The 20,492-nt window shown below is 37.6% G+C and overlaps 1 protein-coding gene across 3 annotated transcripts; it reads left to right on the forward strand.

Annotated features, from left to right (window-relative positions):
- Positions 1 to 87: 87 nt before the first annotated feature.
- On the forward strand, positions 88 to 19,854 carry WDR47 (WD repeat domain 47; the record flags this gene model as incomplete). Of its 3 annotated transcripts, none has more annotated exons than XM_082002697.1 (14): positions 88 to 254; positions 1,831 to 1,914; positions 2,468 to 2,552; positions 4,597 to 5,399; positions 7,939 to 8,065; positions 10,563 to 10,741; positions 10,844 to 11,101; positions 11,779 to 11,854; positions 13,095 to 13,252; positions 16,981 to 17,150; positions 17,487 to 17,657; positions 18,003 to 18,134; positions 18,875 to 19,093; positions 19,712 to 19,854. In XM_082002697.1, 14 exons carry the CDS (start codon positions 97 to 99, stop codon positions 19,852 to 19,854), a joined length of 2,763 nt encoding a protein of 920 aa, XP_081858823.1. The 3 variants fall into 3 exon arrangements, with proteins under 3 accessions (XP_081858823.1, XP_081858822.1, XP_081858821.1); XM_082002696.1 differs by having other exon boundaries at positions 7,942 to 8,065; XM_082002695.1 differs by having other exon boundaries at positions 97 to 254; positions 11,776 to 11,854.
- Between the last annotated feature and the right edge of the window lie 638 nt (positions 19,855 to 20,492).

The following is a 20,492-nucleotide window of genomic DNA, read 5'->3' on the forward strand; positions in this document are numbered from 1 at the left end:
CTGTTTTTTTAGTAGCCAATGTTTGGTAACCAAGCAGAAAATAAGATATTGATTGTAGCTAAAATTCTGTCTTCTTTTTCCTTTTAGACTGCCATCATGACAGCTGAAGAAACAGTGAATGTTAAAGAAGCTGAAATAATTAAACTAATACTAGATTTTCTAAACTCAAGGAAACTTCATATCAGTATGCTGGCGCTTGAGAAAGAAAGTGGGGTCATTAATGGCCTGTTTTCAGATGACATGCTTTTTCTAAGGTAGGACTTCTTTCTGTGGTGCTTAAATACCACATGCATGAAAACATACAGTTGGACTGTGATTTGGTGGGCAGCCCCATGCCACTAAGCAGGAGGTCTTATGCCCTTATCTTATTTTGCTGCTTCTTGGTCTCCATTCCATGGTGCACCCCTGTATCGTGTTCCAGCTCTGAAGTTAATGACCTCCTTCTTTGAGCCACTTGAAGTAACTGTCTAAGCATCATCAACACAGGTTTAGAGTTAGATCGGTTTTTTGTTTGCTTGTTCATTCATTTTACCTTGGCTATTTTTCTGGCATGTTAACAAATTAAAGTGGAAAGGAGTCTTAACAAGTGCCAGTGTCGGAAGAGGGTAAGTCACAGAAAGCATATGAGCAGGAGTAGGATGGGAGAGCAAGATCTTCTGTTGGCAGCAGTGATCTGTTATTTGCTTACCATGTCACATGGAACTGAATGTGTGGTCTGTTGACATCTAAAATAAAATATTTTGACAATACTCTAGTTTGAAGATCTAGGATGAGTGGAGTGGTTTCCAAAATACTATCTGCATTTCAAAATAATACCTATTTATTATCATAAATTTAACAATATGAAAAGGGTCTCTGCTGTCATTAAGGTGTGAGAGTTGGTGTGATTTTACCATTCATGATGTTGCCCTCAAAATTATTAAAAGGAGTTACAGTAGTGTTTTAACATTGCTGTTTTCTATTTCATGCCAAAGGTACTTAGCTTTATAGAAGCATGAGAAAATAATTTATCCAGCTGTTTTAAAAGCATTAAAAATAAATTTTATCACTGAACAAGATTTCTCACCTGGTTTCTGTTTTGATTATAGTTACGGGTATTGGAAAAAGATGAAAGAATGAAAGATTAAAGTTATTAATCGTATTTGTTTGTCTCATTCGTAGCTTAGTTGGAGTATACATCTAATGAGAAACTCACCCATTCCATGTAGATCTGGACCTTTTATAGAGAGCTCTGTGTGATAAGAGAGCATGAAGAAATGTAACTAATGTGCATGTGCAGTATAGCCCACTGGTCTTGGAGTTGGAGCTCTTGTGCTGGCATAGTTCCTGCCAAGCTGTTCCTCTCCATTCTTAATATGGGAGCTGCATGTTTTCTGTCCCTCTGACACCCCACACACTCCCATTTAGGCCCAGCAGTATTTATACAATCAAAATTAACTCATTTTTAAGTTCGCTTTCATTCTTCAGGTTGTATTCATGGAATCAATATATGTATTCATATTCTTCAAGTAATAGTTTTTTTTAAAGTAAGAATTACAGGTAAAGCAGGAGACAGGACCATTTTGTCCTTTTTTATGAGTCTTTAAAAGTAATATTTGTCCTTCTATGCAGTTATTTTTATAAAATATTGAGAAAGGACTTTAATTTTGCTCTTATTACGAGTTACATCAGACAGTCATCTTGGCATCTGTGCAAAGCATTAACTTTTCAAAACAGGTTGATCACCTGATATATATTTAAATGACTTGTGTATTTAAATGAGCTGCCTGCTTGGAAGGAAGGATTTTTTTTTTTTCCAGTGAAATTAAAGGAGTGACTCTTTTTTACTAGGCAGTTGATTCTTGATGGGCAGTGGGATGAGGTTCTTCAATTCATTCAGCCTCTTGAATGTATGGAAAAATTCGACAAGAAAAGGTAAAATAGAGTTTATGTCAGAGGTCAATTTCTTTGAGTTGTCGAAAATACATGAAAAGTATTGTGTATGAAAGCAGTAGTTCCAAGTTTTTTTTACCTTAGTTTTTGCTTTTTATAACGTGTATACAGTTCCTAAAGTGTGTGCATGTGTGTTTTAACTTAAGCTATGAAAAATATGTGCATGCAATCTGTACTAAATTGTCATTTGTCGTACACTTTAGGAATATGGTGCATGTTGTACTAGGTTTTTATAGTTGGCTGCTCTGTCATATTTCTATTTAAGAAATGAGCATGATTGATACACTTTTTTTTCTTATTAGCCTTCTAATATTTTCTAATGTAGTATTTCTGAAACCAACAATTGAAAATAACATTTTTCTGTTTAAAAAATAATTTTGTGGTTACCAGTTTGTTAAAATTTGAGATCAGAGTTCCTCGTCATGGCAATTTCTAAGTCTAACTCAAAAATTAGCTGTAAAATACCTTGCTTGTCTCTAAAAGAATATTTAGCTACTGGATCAAGATGTATGATAATTTCATTTCTCACCTGCAGATTTCGTTACATTATAATGAAGCAGAAGTTCTTGGAAGCCTTATGTGTAAACAATGCGATGTCAGCGGAAGATGAGCCTCAGCATGTAAGAATTGTCTGTTATGGGAATTTTTTTGTTGTTAAGAAGCCTCTTGAGATATTCTGATGAAAGGCAAAGCAGAAGTTCCCAGCACCAAATAAACACATTTTAGCTATTACCAAATGGTTTCATAAACAATGGAAGAAATAACTGATATGCTTTGGAAATAAATGTGGGTCCCAGGTCTCGAGTAGAATTGTATATAAAAGGGTTGCTTGAAACCTAGCAGCATAGATCAGTGACCATATGCTGTGTTTGTGGTCCTGATCCTGATATTTACTTTACACCATTATGCTAAAGTACAGGGCTCTCTCTCCCCACCTCCCCACCTATCCCCAATGCTCTGAAGCAAGCCTCAGGATCACAGAAATTTATTGTCATAATCAGGACCAGGTGAAATATTCAGGTTTGAATTAATCTTAATTTCTGTTGCTTTTAGAGAGAAAGCACACAGTTGTTTCTTTGGAAAGGATAGATGTGTACACAAAGGACCAATTCAGTTAAATGTGCAAATAGCAGGAGTTGTGAACTTAGATTTTTTTCGATATGGAAAGAGACATTAACTTCAAACTGACAAAGAACGTGTGCAGATTATGAAATTACAGTTTTTCATTTATGTTGATAATGCAGGAATACCAAATTTCTAACAGAAAAATATTATGAAATTAAAAATTAAGAATGCTAGTAGTTTTAGGAGAATTGATTTTGTTTTCAAAACTGAGTTGATTTTAATTAGCTGTCCTATTAGAATCATAGGATGCTGAAAGAGACCTTTAAAGGCCATCTAGTCCACCCCCCCTGTAGTGAGCAGGGACATCTTCAACTAGATCAGGTTGCTCAGAGCCCCGTCCAACCTGACCTTGAATATTTCCAGGGATGGGGCATCTACCACTTCTCTGGGCAACCTGTGGCAGGGTTTCACTGCCCTCATATGAAAAACTTCTTCCTTATATCTAGTCTAAATCTACCCTCTTTTAGCTTAAAACTATTTCTCCTTGTCCTATCGCAGCAGGCCCTGCTAAAAAGTCTGTGCCCGTCTTTCTTGTAAGCCCCCTCTAAGTACTGGAAGGCTGCAGTAAGATCTCCCCAGAGCCTCCTCTTCTCGAGGCTGAAAAACCCCAACTCTCTCAGCCTGTCCTCATAGGAGCGATATTACACATACGTTACACTGCAAGGTCTTCTCTTGACAGACTAGAGAAAGCTAAAAGTAAGTCTTTATTTATAGTTGTAAAGGGAAGGCGTATTATTCCTCTAATTGCTCGATCTGCATACTGTTACTAGGTAGCAGCAGAGAAAAAAAAATCAGATGTATGTCCTTTATTTTTTGTTTTGAATGTTACCAAATGTGTTGGCATGTTGTGGATGAAAGGCTGCTGTACTGAGCAAATGCTAGGTAACATAGGTAAGTGGGATTTTTTATTATTTTTTGAATCTTTGTAACTAAAAATACTAAGTTATGTGTATTTAACATGGTTCTCAGCTTTAGCTATCAACAAACTTTGTACGAAAGCCCTCTATTCATTTGGAGGTCTTATCTTCTGGAACTTATTGAACTTCTTAAACGTTTTTCATTGAAGAACAGAAGATCTCAATACAAAAGCCAACTCAAAAGTTGGGAACTAGAGAAATCTTCCAGCCTTTTATAACTTACGCCAGTAGATTTTTATAGACATAAAAAAGGGGAAAAATCGGTTAGCTTTGAGAATAGAAGTAACCTTTTGTGCTACAGTAGAATTGAAGCTTTTTAGCTGCAGCTTTAAAATTTTGAGCCTATTAAACCTGCAGTGACATGAAAAAGTTCCATAGATCTGTAGAAGATGAGGAAGGGGGATTTCAGGAAGCCAAAGCATCCAGGAATATGGCTCTGTTGTAACTATATTTGCATCAGCAATTTCAAACTCTATGCCATTTTAATGAAATATAAGCAGTAATAGTCATAAAGGAGTGATAGCGGAGAAATTCTGCTACCTCCTGTTTTTCTTCAACTAACTGATTTATTGTAGAAACATATGTACTACAAACTACTGTGTTAATGTTAATATTTCTGTAGCTGGAGTTTACAATGAGAGAGGCTGTACAGTGCCTGCATGCGCTGGAGGAATATTGTCCCTCTAAGGAAGACTATAGTAAACTCTGCTTGCTACTGACGCTGCCTCGCTTGACCAACCACGCAGAATTCAAGGACTGGAATCCCAGCACTGCACGGGTTCACTGCTTTGAAGAAGCCTGCGTCATGGTGGCGGAGTTTATTCCTGCTGATAGGAAACTGAGTGAGGCTGGCTTCAAAGCAAGTAACAATCGTTTATTTCAGCTTGTAATGAAGGGATTGCTTTATGAATGTTGTGTGGAATTCTGTCAGAGTAAAGCAACAGGAGAAGAAATCACAGAAAGTGAAGTATTGCTGGGCATTGATCTCTTGTGTGGTAATGGCTGTGATGACTTGGACCTCAGCTTATTATCATGGCTGCAGAATCTGCCAGCTACTGTTTTTTCTTGTGCTTTTGAACAAAAGGTGCTTAATATTCATGTTGATAAACTCCTCAAGCCTACAAAAGCTGCATATGCTGATCTTTTGACACCTCTTATTAGCAAACTCTCTCCTTACCCATCATCCCCAATGAGGCGGCCTCAGTCAGCAGATGCTTACATGACCCGCTCCTTAAACCCTGCCTTAGATGGGCTGTCGTGTGGATTAACAAATCACGATAAGCGAGTCACAGACCTTGGGACCAAAACTTCTCCAATGTCGCACTCCTTTGCTAATTTCCATTACCCAGGAGTACAGAATCTCAGCCGAAGCCTCATGCTTGAAAATACTGAGTGCCACAGCATTTTTGAAGAGTCACCTGAGCGGTAAGTGCAACTGTAGCTTTATTTTTACCTTGGCTTATGTTGCACTTTATCTTACTGGGTTCTTACCCACACTGTAACTTTGAACATAATTGTAACATTGAAACATAATTTGATTGTTTAAATTCCGTTGTAATTAAAACTCTGTATATAAGGGGTTTTCTTCCTTACGCTTTTGTGATCAAAGTAAATTTTCATATTTTGTCTTGAGCAATATAGATTCAATCTGGACTTTCTTAAAGTAGTAATCCTAGCACAGAGCACAAATATGCTCTAATTATATAGTAAGAGTCTAGCTAAGACTTATGTTCAGTATTACTGAATTCTGAAATGGAGACTGTCGAATAGCTGTAACTCTCTCTTCTTTGCCCATCCCGTTCTGTTCTCAAGTGTCTGTAAATTTTGGTCCTGACATTGTAAATGGTTAAGTATACTTCAAAATTTACATATAGAAGTAGTCCCAATGAAATCAATGGAAATGACTATATGCCATCATTGTAGCATTTCTCTAACACTTAACAATAGTAGTTTGGCTTAAATATTTACTTACCACTTCCCAAACCAAATCTCAATAAGGCTGCTCAATGTATTATGGGTTTTGTATTGGACTTGGAAATAGTTGGGTTACGATAGTGGTGAATGCTATTAATAACTTATTTTAATGCAATGTAGGCTGCAAAGGTGACTTCTCTCCTTTCTTCAGAACTAAACCTGTATCAAAACTTTGTGTGTTTTACCTTTTGAGAGAAAAGTCCTGGTAACTAGAAGAAATGATACTTGTCCATTAAGAGCTTATCATCATGCTTTGCTTGGCCTTTATTTTGATCAGCAGTTCTGCCCCTTTCTAAATGTTATACCCATGCCTCTCTAGAGAGCAGCTGCCAGCTTTCTTGGCTCTTTGAACCAGGTGGGTAACTAGCACTGTACTTGGGTGCACTGGACCGCAGAGGACACTTTTAGGGCTGTGGTGTTGTGGTGTTCAATCCTGGACATAATTGATGACATTGTCTGTTAGTTTTGCCTTACAGCAATATTCTGTGTTTTGTGTTAAGGTAAAGACCAGCTGTAACTAAAGGCAATTAAAAAAAAAAAATATCATACTGATGTCGGTTCACCAATAATAACAGAAATTTTTGCACTAACATGTCTTAATACATTCTCTTAATGCTTATTTTGATAGGAGCTATTTTGTTTGATTCTAAATGATCCACTTTAAATCTTTGGTTTTACCAGCCTCTTCACAACTGGAGTTTTTGTGGATGGCTTAAGTGTTGCAGAAGTATCTCTTGAGATCCATTATTACAAAGTGTACCTCCTGAAGATACTAATGAATTGTGAATCCTCTAGTTTTACACATCTGTATGCACAAACCTTAACATTTGTGCATGTAGCCCAGGGACCAATGTTAAAACTGATTCTCAAAAGTTTTTTGTTTCCTTTTTCAATTTTAGTGTACTGGAATAATTCTGCACAAATAGAGTTATCTTGTGGGCTAAATAAAGTGTAAATTGCTGCAGTTTTTCTTTGTATAGGCGTTTGCATGTGATGTTAGATGAAGTTGTTAGATCTTAACATGTTTTTTCATAATTAATACGTCTCTTGAAGGTTAGAATTAGGTTAAGGGGCCAGACCCATAGTTTTCAAGAAGGCATTATATCTTTCAGAAAAAATCCAACTCCACATTACACGTCCAACTTAAATGGCAATATTTGCAAGGGTGAAAGCTGAGAAGCTGAGCTTTTACATAAATCTGGGCCTTGCTTCTTGCACATGACAGAAATATGGTATTTCTTTTATAAGTTATATTCAGCAAGCAATTATTTGTCTTTTAGTCAGCTAAGTTACTTTAGTTATAGTCGAAATAACTTCTTAAAGAGCTTTGCTCCAAGTCACTGAGTGAAGAGGGCTTTACGTTGAGAAGACTGAAGACAGGAATCCAAGGCCTTAAACGTGTTCTGCACACTTACTGATTGCTAAAGCATTTTGGAAAGTGTTCCATACCGTAATACTTGTATAATACAAGAATAGCAAAAATGATCTAAACATTTTTATGTATACCACTTTCAGGAATGTCCAAGCTGATGGATGTTAGGAATAGATAAAATTTAGATTGGTAGTGTTAATTAAATTAGTATCTTACAGAAGACATTAGCCATATAGTGTATCTGATACATTCCATGCACATAATTGCTTTCAAAGCAGGAGATCTTGAATAACTTGTTAGTTAAAGGGTATGTAATTCCAGTGTAGGGATAGAAAACATGGAATTTGGATGTCCTGTGATGGTCAGGCTTTTTGGAAAACGTGTGGAAAAAGCACACGGACTGTGCTTTTTGTTTGTTAGGGGGTTTGTTTTGTTTAGTGTAACCCACTGCAAGTGGGATTTTTTTTTCCTAAGCAATACCTTCAGTTTTATGCAGTAGTTTGCACCCTTGCATTATCATATTTTACTCTAGAATGTTATCTTTCTCTATTTACTGGGGGATTTTCTACTCTTATTTTTTCTCAATTAAGCTTCTCCTCTCTTCCATGTTGCTGCAAGAAGTGATACGCCCGTGGAGCCACAGCATCCCATCAGCAGTGAGACTTTGTGCCAAAGTTCAGTTCCAGAAAATGAACCAATTAATGGAGCACAGAGTCAGGGATCAGCCAAACAAGAGAAGAATGAGGTAGTGGTTGTTTGTTTAAAAATAATGAGGCCCTTTGAGTTGTGTTCTAATCATTTTATAATGATTTGCCTTTGTGTTGAGGGCTTCATGCACGACAATGAGTTGCTTTGATTTTTTTTTTTTTTTTTACTATAGTGAAAATACCATATTCCATCTTGTACAGGAAACTACTCTTTTGTTTTTTCCCCATTGTATAAAGTTCTGCTGTCATCTGAGTTGGTAATGCAGCTGATTAGCAACACTGCTGATGTGAGAAGGCATGCTAAAGTGTTGTGTGTTTCTTAAACACGGAGAAAAAAAAGGCTTTGCAGAACTCAAAGCCAGCAATGTTAGATTAAACAGTGCTTAAGAATCCTCTTAGTGTTTTAGCAAGGAATTTGGCACGTAGCCTGCAATTTTTGCTATTAACACCAAGTTTCAAACGTCATCTTACGTTATTCTCTGTCTAGAACACAGAGAACATAAAAATCAGATAATTCCCTAGTAAATGTATCTTTGTTCTTCAGAATCCAATAGCATAACTTTTTTTGGATTCATCTTTCAAAGCTTGTGCCTTCACTATCCTTTTTTTCCTTTTTTTCTCCTTTAGCAGCAATATGGGGGAAGTGGAATAATAGTTCAGTAGGAAACAATCAAAACAGCCGCCTACTCGATTCTTTTTTCACAGTTTTAAATATTTGTCTCTTAATTCATTAATGATGACTAATATGGAGCACGCGGTCTGTTTTGTTTGCAGACTCCAGTTTGATTTTCTTAAGTAAACTTTGTCTTGGCTTATGACACCTATATGGTACTGAAAACCAGTCTAGTCTTGACAGGGCTATATTCTTGTAGACTCTGGATACTTGAGTGAGGCAACGGGGGTATACTGGAGGATTAACAAAGTCCTCCAAACATGAGGGCTTGACTCCCTTCCAGGACTTTGCGGAGTAACTTCTCTGCTGCAGCAGTGTTGTGTATGCACATTGGCAATAAGGGGAGGGAGGAGAGAGCTTAGCTAGCTGTATAACAGAGCAGGCTTTGGAAAGCAAAAAACCGGAAGCAGAATTTACAGGAGAGAATGAAGACAGGAGATGCTGTGCTATAGCTGAAGATGTTGGCCAGACTACTGTACAGAAGTAGAAAAGAATATAGTACGCAGTCCAATTTCACTTTGTTTTGTTTTCCACATCGTAGTGGTATATGTGTATACCTATGCAAGTAAGAAGTTAATTTAAGTTTCTTTTTATAGCTTTATTTTTGCATTGTTCCTGGAAGGATTGAGTTAGAAGCCCGAGTAGAGTATCTGGGCAACATACTTTAGGTTTAGGTGTTAGTTTGGGTAATAATGACGTGGCATCCAAAGTATCAAAGGATTGAATGCAATTGCAACAAACAAGAATCAGTCATGGAAAGAAGTATAGACAAGAATATACCTATTGCTTAGAAGGATTATAACCCAGTGACTGGGGAATAGTTCACACGTTTGAAATGCAGAGAATGAATGCTTTGTAGACTTCTGAAGATAACTTTGGAGTTTCTAAATTGCAAGTATGGATCTCAGGAAACCTAAGGTGGTAAACATTTTACAAATGCAACAGCGCTAGGAAATCTATTGTAAAGCAGAAAATTATTGCATCAGCGAACACAAAATAATAATGAAGGGTTTTTTTGTTTTAGAAGAAATATAAAGGCTCAGAGTTACAAAGAAAGATCCTCTGCATGAATTGTCTGAACTAATTTATACAACTTACAATCAATAGAATGTCACTTGTGAAAACAAAGAAACCCACCTACGAGGTTTTTTTCTTTTACTACTTTTTTTGTGCTAGTTAGTAAATCCACAGTTACGGATGTTGTCTTTAGAAAATGCATGGCACTTCACTGTTGATAGTTTGACCTTGGACTAAAGTGCAGTGAGTTCTAGAGAGCTGGCAGTGTGGGAAGCTAAAGATGTATGTAAAAAGGAAGACACTATGAGAAAGGAAGCTCAAGTATTTGTGTTTGTTCCAGAAAGTAAGGAAGTTAAGAAGGCGGCGCAATTTCAGAAGGAAGATGTAACACTTGGGTAGACCAGGGTTGGCTACTGGGAGAGGTAAATTGGCTCTGCAGACTGATGGCAGATAGGTGTCAATGTGGTAGAAAAGACTAAATTTGTAGTGAAAATGTGACTTGGAATTTGGCATGTAGCTTACATTGTTTTCTGATTTTTATCAGTTTCCAATCGCCTATTTATTTTGATCTTAAGTAATACTTCGGAAGTTTTGTAGGAAAGAGGAGTCATCTGAATTATGGCAAAACTACTTCAACAGTGAATAGCACAGGCTGGCAGCAATTTCCTTTTTTTAATATGTAAATTGTATCTGGTTTTAGGGAGGAACAAAAGCGCTGCACCTCAGAGGAGAATTTGCTGGCCTTTTGATGCCTGTTTGAAATAACAAACTAGAAAGTGAATAATTTAGGTTAAATACCGCAATTAACTCTTTCTTTTTAATCAGTAATTCTCATTTCTTTTTAGCTTCGTGATTCAACAGAGCAGTTTCAGGAATATTACAGACAAAGACTACGATACCAGCAGCACTTAGAACAGAAAGAGCAACAACGACAGTTGTACCAGCAGATGTTGTTGGAAGGAGGTGTAAATCAAGAAGATGGAGCTGACCAGCAGCAGAACCTTACTGAACAGTTTCTTAACAGGTTGGGGGGTTTTGCTGCTTCTCCCTCTGCCCATTCCTATCCTTCCTCAAGTTCTTATAATAATCTGTTTTGGTCTTTGTTGTTGTTGTCATTTGTTATTAGATCTATCCAGAAGCTAGGAGAACTAAATATAGGCATGGACAGTCTTGGAAATGATGTACAAACACTTAGCCAGCAATGTAATGGGAGCAAAGGGAATGCATCTACCAGTCCAGCAAGTAACTTTACATCACCACCTTCAGATGCTAGCCAGAGGATAACAACGGATAGCCAAAATGTTAATACAAGCACTCCTCGAAAGCATGGATCAGCTAATCAGATACCCTTTCCTGAAGAGTCACCTGTCCAGGGGAATCAAACGTAAGTTATGTGAGACTGTTCAGGACTGGAAATGTCCTTCAGTTAGCACTGTGGGACGACCTGATTGTATTTATTTTTAGCTATCAAATGAATTTGCCTTTGAATAGGGGTATTTAGCGCATTCTCAGTGTTTTCTGTATATTTTAATAGGGATTATAATTTTTTTGACAGAACACATGAGAAATAGTAGTTATTTGTTATGGTTTGTATTTTGTGCTTATTTTTTAATTTCACACTTTTTATTCCATCTTATAGTTCTTGTTTATTTTGTGGTGTTCTAACGTTCTGAAAGCTTTTTTAAGAAATACAAACTAGATGGAGAGAGAGGCAGGGCAGAGTGTTAACTAAAGGTTGTGCTGACCTGAAAGCAACAACCGTTCTTCCACGTGTGTGTATATACATGTGTATACGTATGTATGTTACGGATTGAAAACAAATACTTTTAACTTGCATTTACTTGTTCAATGCCTGGAGTTACTGCAAAAACAGCAACCCCTTGTAAAAATAATAGTTTAGTGATAAAGAATCAGACACACATAACATCCACGCAAATTAGTCAGTTCTGAGAATGACTGAAATAGTAACTTGAGTCCAAAAAATACTTCTAAACAAATCTGTCCCTGCTTTTGTTTTTTCTGTCTTGTTGTGAATTTAAATTTTTCATCGAATCAAAGCAGTGTATCAGAACATGCTGTCACTCAGCCACAGTTGGAAGACTCTTCAGGGAATCTGACTAGGACAAGAGGTGATGAGGTGAGTTTTTTCTTATTGTACTTTACAATTTATGTTTTCACAAGATTCAGTATTTAATCTTGAATATGTGACTTCCTCTCATTGTTAGTAGATATTTAGAATGAATTTTGGTTGAGGCAGTACCTACGGAATCACAGAACTGTTGAGACTAGAAGGAATGTCTGGAGAGTGAGTCCAAACCCACTGCTCAAAGAAGAGTCAGTGAGAGCAGGTTGCTTGGAGCTGGGTCCAGTTGGATTTTGACTGTCTCCAAGGATGGAGACTCTACAACCTCTGTGAACAACCTGTTCCCATGTCTGACCACCCTCACAGTGTTTTTAAAACAACAAAGAAGTTTAAATGGAATTTCCTGTATTTCAATTTGTGCCCATTGCCTCTTGTCCTTTCACTGGATACCACTGCTAAGAATTTCACTCAATCTTCTTTACTCCTCCTGTCAGGTATTTATGTACACAGATGAGATTTACACACATACTCCCTGGAAAGCCCTTCTGATCTCAAAGCCAAACAGTCCCAGCTCTCTCAGCTTCTCCTTGTACAACAGAAGTTCCAACGGGTGTCTTTTACAGCCATTGTTTTGTGTTTTCCATGTTGAAATTTTTGATTGTTGGACTCCGGTCAGTATGGTCCAACTTTAGGGAAATAATTTTGCAATAAGTGCATACCAAAGTTTCTGCATCAGATAAATACAAATCAAAATTTTAGAAAGGTGGTGATGAAGTTGTCTGGAGGATGATGTAATAAAGCTTAGCATAATTTAGTGATAACTTTGTGTTATCTACAGGGTGAAAAGCTGATTCTTAGGTTTAGTATTATAATTGTTTTATAAACCGTGTTTATGAACTGGACTGTTTTCAGTAAAAATGCAGCTTTGCTCCCCTTGCAAGTTTCACGCAGATCAAACGTGTCTACACAGAAATAAACTGTAATATCATGTGTTTGAGATGGGCTGTTTAGAAGAACAAAAGCTGTTGGAAGCCTGAAGGGAGAATGAGAAATGCAAATCTAATGTTAGCTGTACGAATGAGCTGAAGAAAAGAACATTCTGAAGTGTGCTATTCCTTGACCTGAAGTAGGCATTGTTTTACAAATCTGTAATTTGAGTAGTTTAGCCTGGTGCTGCTACTTACCAATAACTTGGTACAATAGTTTTACATTATTCTGCAAAACAGTCACATCCACTTTTAAATGTGCAGTTTTATGCTGCAGAACCTAATTTGACTGTTATCTTTTTACACAGGATGACAAATCAAAAAAGCAGTTCATTTGCATTAATACTCTAGAAGACACACAAGCTGTCAGAGCTGTAGCCTTTCATCCCAGTGGGAGTTTATATGCTGTTGGCTCTAACTCCAAAACTTTGAGAGTGTGTGCCTATCCAGAAGTAATTGACCCAAGGTGAGAAAGCTTGTATAACAGTTTATTTTTCTGGATCATAGCACTCCTTTCTCATGTAGCTACTGATATCTGTACTTTTCATACCTTTTTCCTTGTCGTAAATAGTGCAGTGCTTTCCTCTAGAAACCTGAACTGCCAAACAAAAATAAGATGATCTGCTGAAGAATTTGTATATTTGTGGGCTATATTTTTGCTCTCTTCCATTACTGGCAAGATGCATTGCCACAATACCACACCTTTCTTTATAGAAGTGTTCTTTTTGTCTCAGCAGGTGGGCTTTTCTGTGTTTACTGTGGTCGCTTCTGGTTTTGATATTCCAGCTGTAAAAGTGTCAATTCCCAAGACAGCACAAGTTGGGTTTCATGAGGTTCAGTTTCTGGCAGGAGGACAGACTTGACAGTAGAGAAAGCAATACCCTTCTTCAACTTTTACAGCAAAATTTGCCAGAGCATGTCTGTTGGCCCATTGTTGCTATAAACATTGTTTTCCTGATACTCTGGTTCCTTGACAGGAAAAGCACTTTACTGTGCACCTGATCTTTTCTGTTTTCGTTTCACCCTTTTTTTTTAATAGGTGGGGGAAAAATATTTTTTTCACCTGGAAATAAATACTGCCATCTCAATAACCATCTCCTTGTCTCTGCTCCTGTTACATTATTTTCTTGGAATAGGGGAAAGTGCAGACATCTAAAAACCTCACAATTTCAGAAGGAGCTACAAGTATGGACAGTGACTTTATCTGGGACACCTTACCAGTTTAGGACTCATGTTCAGGCTTCCAGAGTGTTCAAAAAGTAATCTGATGTTTTGGTTTTTTTATTTTCCTCCTTAAATATCATCAGTAAGGCAGCCTTTGAAGTTTGATTTCAAAATACTTATTGGCAATGTATGAAACAAAAAAAAAGTTGATTTCTCTGATAGCCTATGCAAGCTGGCTTGCTGGGCTTGAAGCCCAGCCAGCCTTCTCTTAATTGGTAAACAATGCAAAACATTCTCAGTGGAACGGACACCTCCTTATTGGCTAACTCTGCTCTCACACAACTTATTCTAACCACTGGGAAAGGTTAGATTGACTCTGCGGCCTTAGTCTCTAGTTACAGTGCACGATCTGCTGTGGCAAATGACATAGTGCATCTGGATATGAAGGGGATACTGAGATTTCCTTAATTCTGAACATGTACTTCTTCCTTTTATTGTTTTTTTTTTTTTCACTGTGCTTACAGTCTCCCAAAAACATTTCATCATGGGATTAACAAGTCAGCAGAGAGATTACATTATCTTAAAGGTACTCTAAACTTTGTAACAGCCTGAGTCTAGTCACACATTCAAATTTTTCCATGTGTTTCAAAAAACTATAGTTGTGTAGAATATCTGGTAAATGGCAGTTGTTTAATTGTACATCACAGTTTAGTTGGGATTTTTAAGTTTTTTAAATTGTCCTTTAAACTGATGTATGATTCAGGACAGGTTGGTTTTGGTGTGGGGGTTTTTTCCTTTCTCTAAAGGTATAATAGCAGTGCGCTTTTTTCACATGTTTGAGATTTAAACACTGATAGATCCATGTTACAATTCTGCAAATGTTGCTCAAATAATCACAGTGGTTCCACACAGCTGATTTGCAGCATGTGCTCTCTGTGCTGCTAGGCAGGTGCTCCCATGTCGGGACAAAGTCAGTGATTCTTAGCTGCTGCCTCCGCTTCTGGACAGATGTTGTGAATCCAAACTCTGAGTGCATTAGGCCACTTAGGAAGCTCTGTAGTGTGTGTTGAATGGTGATCCTGATTTAGGCTAATCTGTCATGATTTCCTCTCTGGCAACAAAATAAAATTATTTTCCATGTAGATTTATTTTGGTATTCTTTACTAAAGCCATGTTTATCTCAAAAGTTTTTAAACAGATTTAGATGTTTGTCTTCTGTTTTTTCTCTCTGCCTCTTTTGTTCAAGTATTTATAGTATGGTTTCTTTCAATAGCAATTTCATTTGTTGAATTTCTATTGTTGATGTTACTGAAGTTAAGCACTTGACTACTTCCCGCTGTGGGAACAGAGAAATAACATTGTAGGAAATTAATCAATCGAAATAGAGGTACATCAGTTTCCTCTATTTCAGTTTTTATTTCAGCCATGTGTAAAGCTGATCTGGTTTCAGAAATAAGAATGTATGGCATAATTAGATGCTGTGAAGATTTCTGCATTAACATAGAATGGTGAATGGGTCTTTCTTGCACAGACTGCTGTATTAGATATTCTAGTAGATGAGTGAAGCTTTGAGAGTCACTTTATTCAACAAGTAATATCCAATGCAGGTGCCAAATGTGCTCTACACCACAGCTGGGGAGAATGGCCCTACCTGGAGTCTGGCAGAAAGTTTCAGGGGTGGAGAATGTGCTGGTTTGGGCTGGGATAGAGTTAGTTTTCTTCATAGTAGCTAGTATGGGATTTGTTTTGGACTTGTCCTGGAAACAGTGTTGATAACACAGGGATGTTTTCATTATTGCTGAGCAGTGCTTACACAGGGTCAGGGGCTTTCCTGCTTCTCACCCCACCCCAGCAGCGAGTAGGCTGGGGGAGCACAAGAAGCTGGGAGGGGGCACAGCTGGGACAGCTGACCCCAACTGACCAGAGGGGTATCCCAAACCATATGGAGCTGTGCTCAGCATGTAAAGCTGGGGGAAGGAGGAGGAAGGGGGAGACATTCAGAGTTATGGCGTCTGTCTTCCCAAGTAACTGTTAACGTGTGATGGAGCTGCATAATGATGAACATGTATGATGTTTTTTCTTTTTGTTGTCTGTGGGTTTTTTGTTGTTATTTATTTAATGGCCAAAGAGGAGACAGTACTTGATTCAGGGCAGTATTTTTATGCGTCTCCCAGGTTGGGTTAACACAGAAGCATTTTTCTTGATCCTTTAACGACTTCAAGTGCTTGATGAGTCCCGCTTGTTCCAACAGCAAGGATGGCATAGACAACAACTTCCTCAAAAAAACAGCAAGCCTCAGTTTTTATTGTCCAGTACCATCAGGCACAACAGCAGCCCCAAACACAAGTATATGGAGCCCAGTCATATAATTATGCTGTCATACCAAACACAATCCCCAGTTAGGGGTTTTATCTGGTGCGTGGAAAAAACTGGAAGAGGAAACACCTTCCTGCACACATACATAGAGGTTACTCAGGCTTCTGCTTTCTTCTTTCAGGTATTTGGATTTTTCCAATCTGCAGCCGGATAGTTTAGTCCCAGACCCAGCCTTTAGCCATGCCAGCTGTACTGGGTGCTACCATAGATAGTGCATGCCTTATCAGCTTTCTTAACCTACTGTTGCTTAACTGAACTCAAGTACATACAAAAGTGGCCACAGGATCAAGATGTTGAAATATAAAGGATGTAGAGAAAAATCCCACAAATTTAGGACTCTGGGTTTCATTGTACGTTGCTAGTAATTACTGTATTTTCTCTATCAACTCTTTATAGATAAAGGGATTGTGTAAGTTCTTTTTGCATGTCCAGTCACAAATACAATGGGAAGATGAAGAAAAACTGAAAAAATGGGATGGAGAAGATCCTTTTGTTTTGTCTTAGATCACATGTATATGTTTCAATGCAAACAGTCACATGTATTTCATGTTACCTAAAATAATAGAAAAACAGTATTTTCATTTTAAATACATTGTTTTCCTTACAAGTAAAACGAAATTGCGTATTTCTTTTTTTTTTTTTTCCTCCCCCTAGTGCTTATAATACTCCGAAACAACCTATAGTTCGCTTCAAAAGGAACAAGCATCATAAAGGATCAATCTACTGTGTAGCCTGGAGTCCCTGTGGACAGCTGCTAGCTACTGGTTCTAATGATAAATATGTGAAAGTACTGCCTTTTAATGCAGAAACTTGTAATGCAACAGGTAGTGTGTGTGTGCATTTACTTTCAGTTATTTGTCCAATATTTGGCAAAACCATTCAAATTACATTGATTATATATTTAATAGATTTTCTTATTTTTATTCTTTTCTGTTTTGAAGTTAGGCTACCTTGTCCTGTGTAGTTCAGTGTTCTCAGTGATCCTTCCCTCCTGGCAGAGACAGCCTTTCTAGTTTACCATAGCTTACAAAAAGAAAGAAATATGCTCTATAAACCTGGGCTGGAATTGGGAGTGGGGATGGTCCACATACCTTTTGCAAAGCTTTAAGAACTGTAGGAAGCCTCCTTCATCTTGTTCCTCCATTTTTCAATTATTTTAGGACCAGATTTGGAGTTCAGCATGCACGATGGGACAATCAGAGACCTTGCTTTTATGGAAGGCCCAGAAAGTGGTGGTGCTATTCTAATAAGTGCTGGAGCAGGGGACTGTAATATTTACACAACAGATTGTCAGCGAGGACAAGGCCTGCATGCGCTGAGTGGTCACACTGGTATGTATGGTATTCTAATGAAGTTGCTGGTTTGGGGTTTTTTAATGTCTTTGTGTTTTTCTTTCTACACAAATCTTTTTTTCTCTTCAGATTGCTCTTGAGGTATCTGGGCAGGGGGTGTTTGTGTCTTTAGATATATTGGCTATTAATGTGATGGAGAGAGTGCATGCCTCATTCCAGAGAACATGCAAAACTGGTTATTGCTTTATGCTGTTGGCATTTTAGATGATACAACGTACAGGTTTTCCATAGGAATGCTAAATCTCTGAATGCAAAAATATTATTAGAACTGTAATATTTCATGGTTTGATTAATGCTCAAAGAAAGATGTTACCTTGTTCACAGGTCATATTCTAGCACTTTATACATGGAGTGGCTGGATGATTGCATCTGGATCCCAAGACAAAACTGTAAGATTCTGGGATCTGAGAGTGCCAAGCTGTGTTCGTGTTGTGGGAACAACGTTTCATGGAACAGGTAAAAACTTGCTATTATGCTTCTGATCATTCTTGCATAAAAAATGTATTTTAAAGATGTCTGAGTAGTGTAGAGTAACGTAAGGGTCTTTTGTGTCACAGAATGGAGGCTTGGCTTTAAAAGAAAGAAGTTGTGAGGATATCTTCACCTGTGTGTTGGTGGTGTGTGGGTTTTTTTAAGTAACATTTCCTTTCAAAAGCTAGCTAGTTCTTTGCCTTGTGACCTTCAAACAGACACTTCCAAGTACATTAAAATGAAACAAGACACAAGATAACTGTTTCAGAATCAAGGGAAGGGGTGGGAAGGAGCAGCCGTTTTTGCAAGTTGTCAACATACTCTAGAAATCTGCAAAAGGATTCTTAGGAACTACTTGGTTGGATTTATTTCTTGAAACCTGGGGGAGGGCAATAAATTAGAAAGGGGAGGGGGGAATTCCTTGCATTTTTCTACATCTTTTCATAAAGAGTGACTTCATGTGTGTCATCACAAGAAAGACACTTTCTCATGCAGCTTTAATCGTATCTTTGCTACCATTGCAGTATGACCTATGGCTTCAGAATTTTAAGTGCCAGAACATAAATTTTCTCATTTTAAGATAACAGTACTAGACATGTTCACCTTAAATTTAAGGGCAACATTCAGTATTCTTATACAATGTATCTTCTGTTTAATAAAAAAAGGTTGGCTAGTTGCACAAATGGACTTAAGTGTAATGTGTGTTTGGGTTTTTCCTCTTGTAGGAAGTGCTGTAGCCTCAGTAGCTGTTGATCCTAGTGGTCGTCTCCTGGCTACAGGACAAGAGGACTCTAGCTGTATGTTGTATGATATTCGAGGAGGACGAATGGTGCAGAACTATCATCCTCATTCCAGTGATGTTCGTTCTGTTCGCTTCTCTCCAGGAGCACACTACTTGCTCACAGGATCATATGATATGAAAATTAAGGTGACAGACTTGCAAGGTAACATACTACAAAGAATACTAGGTTAATTTTCAATTTGGTGCTTTTAATATTGCAGTTGTAAGAGAACTTCATTCAAAGGTCAGGCCTCAGTTTAAAGGAAGAAAAAATGGTAGAGCTTTGAAGGGTGTGAAACATATACAAATGTGATTGTGTCTGTTCACAATTGGCTAGCTGTGTTGCTAAGAATGTAGGCTATGAACTAAATCTTGGGCGGGTCTGGTTATGACAGAAGAACTAATTAACACTGTTGCCTGATGAGATGGCCATTGCTTTCAGGCAGCTTTCATAAAATTGACCTTTAAACAAAAGAAGTATAATGCTTATTTTTATTGTGAAGAGTTAGAGAAGATAAGAGATACGTAATCAACTTGATTTTCTTGTACTGTTAGGTTTTTAATCATATTTTTTAAAAATTGAATACCTGTGTGTTAAAGTTATACTGTGTCCAGTAATCCCTAAAATCCAAAACACTGAGGCCTTGTGTTAAGTATGCTTCATAAGGTGAAACACATACGTAAGCTTCACTAAACAAACAAAAACCCACCCCAAAAAACCCCCAAAGAGCTGGGATATAAATTCATGAAATGACTAATGGTTTCTGTTCCTCTGCTGTAGGGGACCTCACGAAGCAGCTGCCTCTTATGGTGGTAGGAGAGCACAAGGACAAAGTTATTCAATGCAGATGGCATACACAAGATCTTTCCTTCTTGTCGTCTTCTGCAGACAGAACTGTAACCCTTTGGACCTACAATGGCTAGAGTGCAAACAAGGGCAACCTATGCAGCTAAAGCACAGAGACCTGAGACTATAGAACTGTAAAAACAAAGTAATAATAATTAGGCTTTGAGAGAGCAGCAGTTGAGCAGGAGAGTAGCTTACCAAGAGGAGGGGCATTTTTCACAGATTTTTCTGGTTTCTAGGAGGTGTTGGTGTTTTTAGTATATTCTTTTGCAGTGCTTTCAGTCTTCCATGTGAACTCATGCTGCTGTGACCTGTTGTAGTCTTGTTGCCAAAGTCTATGAGGAGAACTCTTACGTTGTCGATGTGCACTCAAAGTAACATGAATGACGTGTTTACAGTTTGGTATTAATTGCATTCCTTGGTCTTTGCCTCAATGAGAATTTTATATAGACACTTAAGTTGAACACTTTAATCCAGTCTGTATGTAACTAGTTCCACACATGCACATAAAAGATAATTACTTCCACTGTTTTTTCAGATCTGTTATAGTCATCGCTTCTCAATGAGAGGTCAAACTTTATAACATCTCCACAATTTCAATTTTTATAGTAAGAAATTCTGAACTTTAAAGGTGATTAGGCAGTAACTACATCTTGATTATGGTCCATTATCTAGTGTGGGTTTTTTTCTTTTCAGCTAAACTGGGTGAAATGTT

Source organism: Phaethon aethereus, assembly GCF_964289735.1.
Source record: "Phaethon aethereus genome assembly, chromosome: 8".
Classification (NCBI taxonomy): Eukaryota; Metazoa; Chordata; class Aves; order Phaethontiformes; family Phaethontidae; genus Phaethon; species Phaethon aethereus.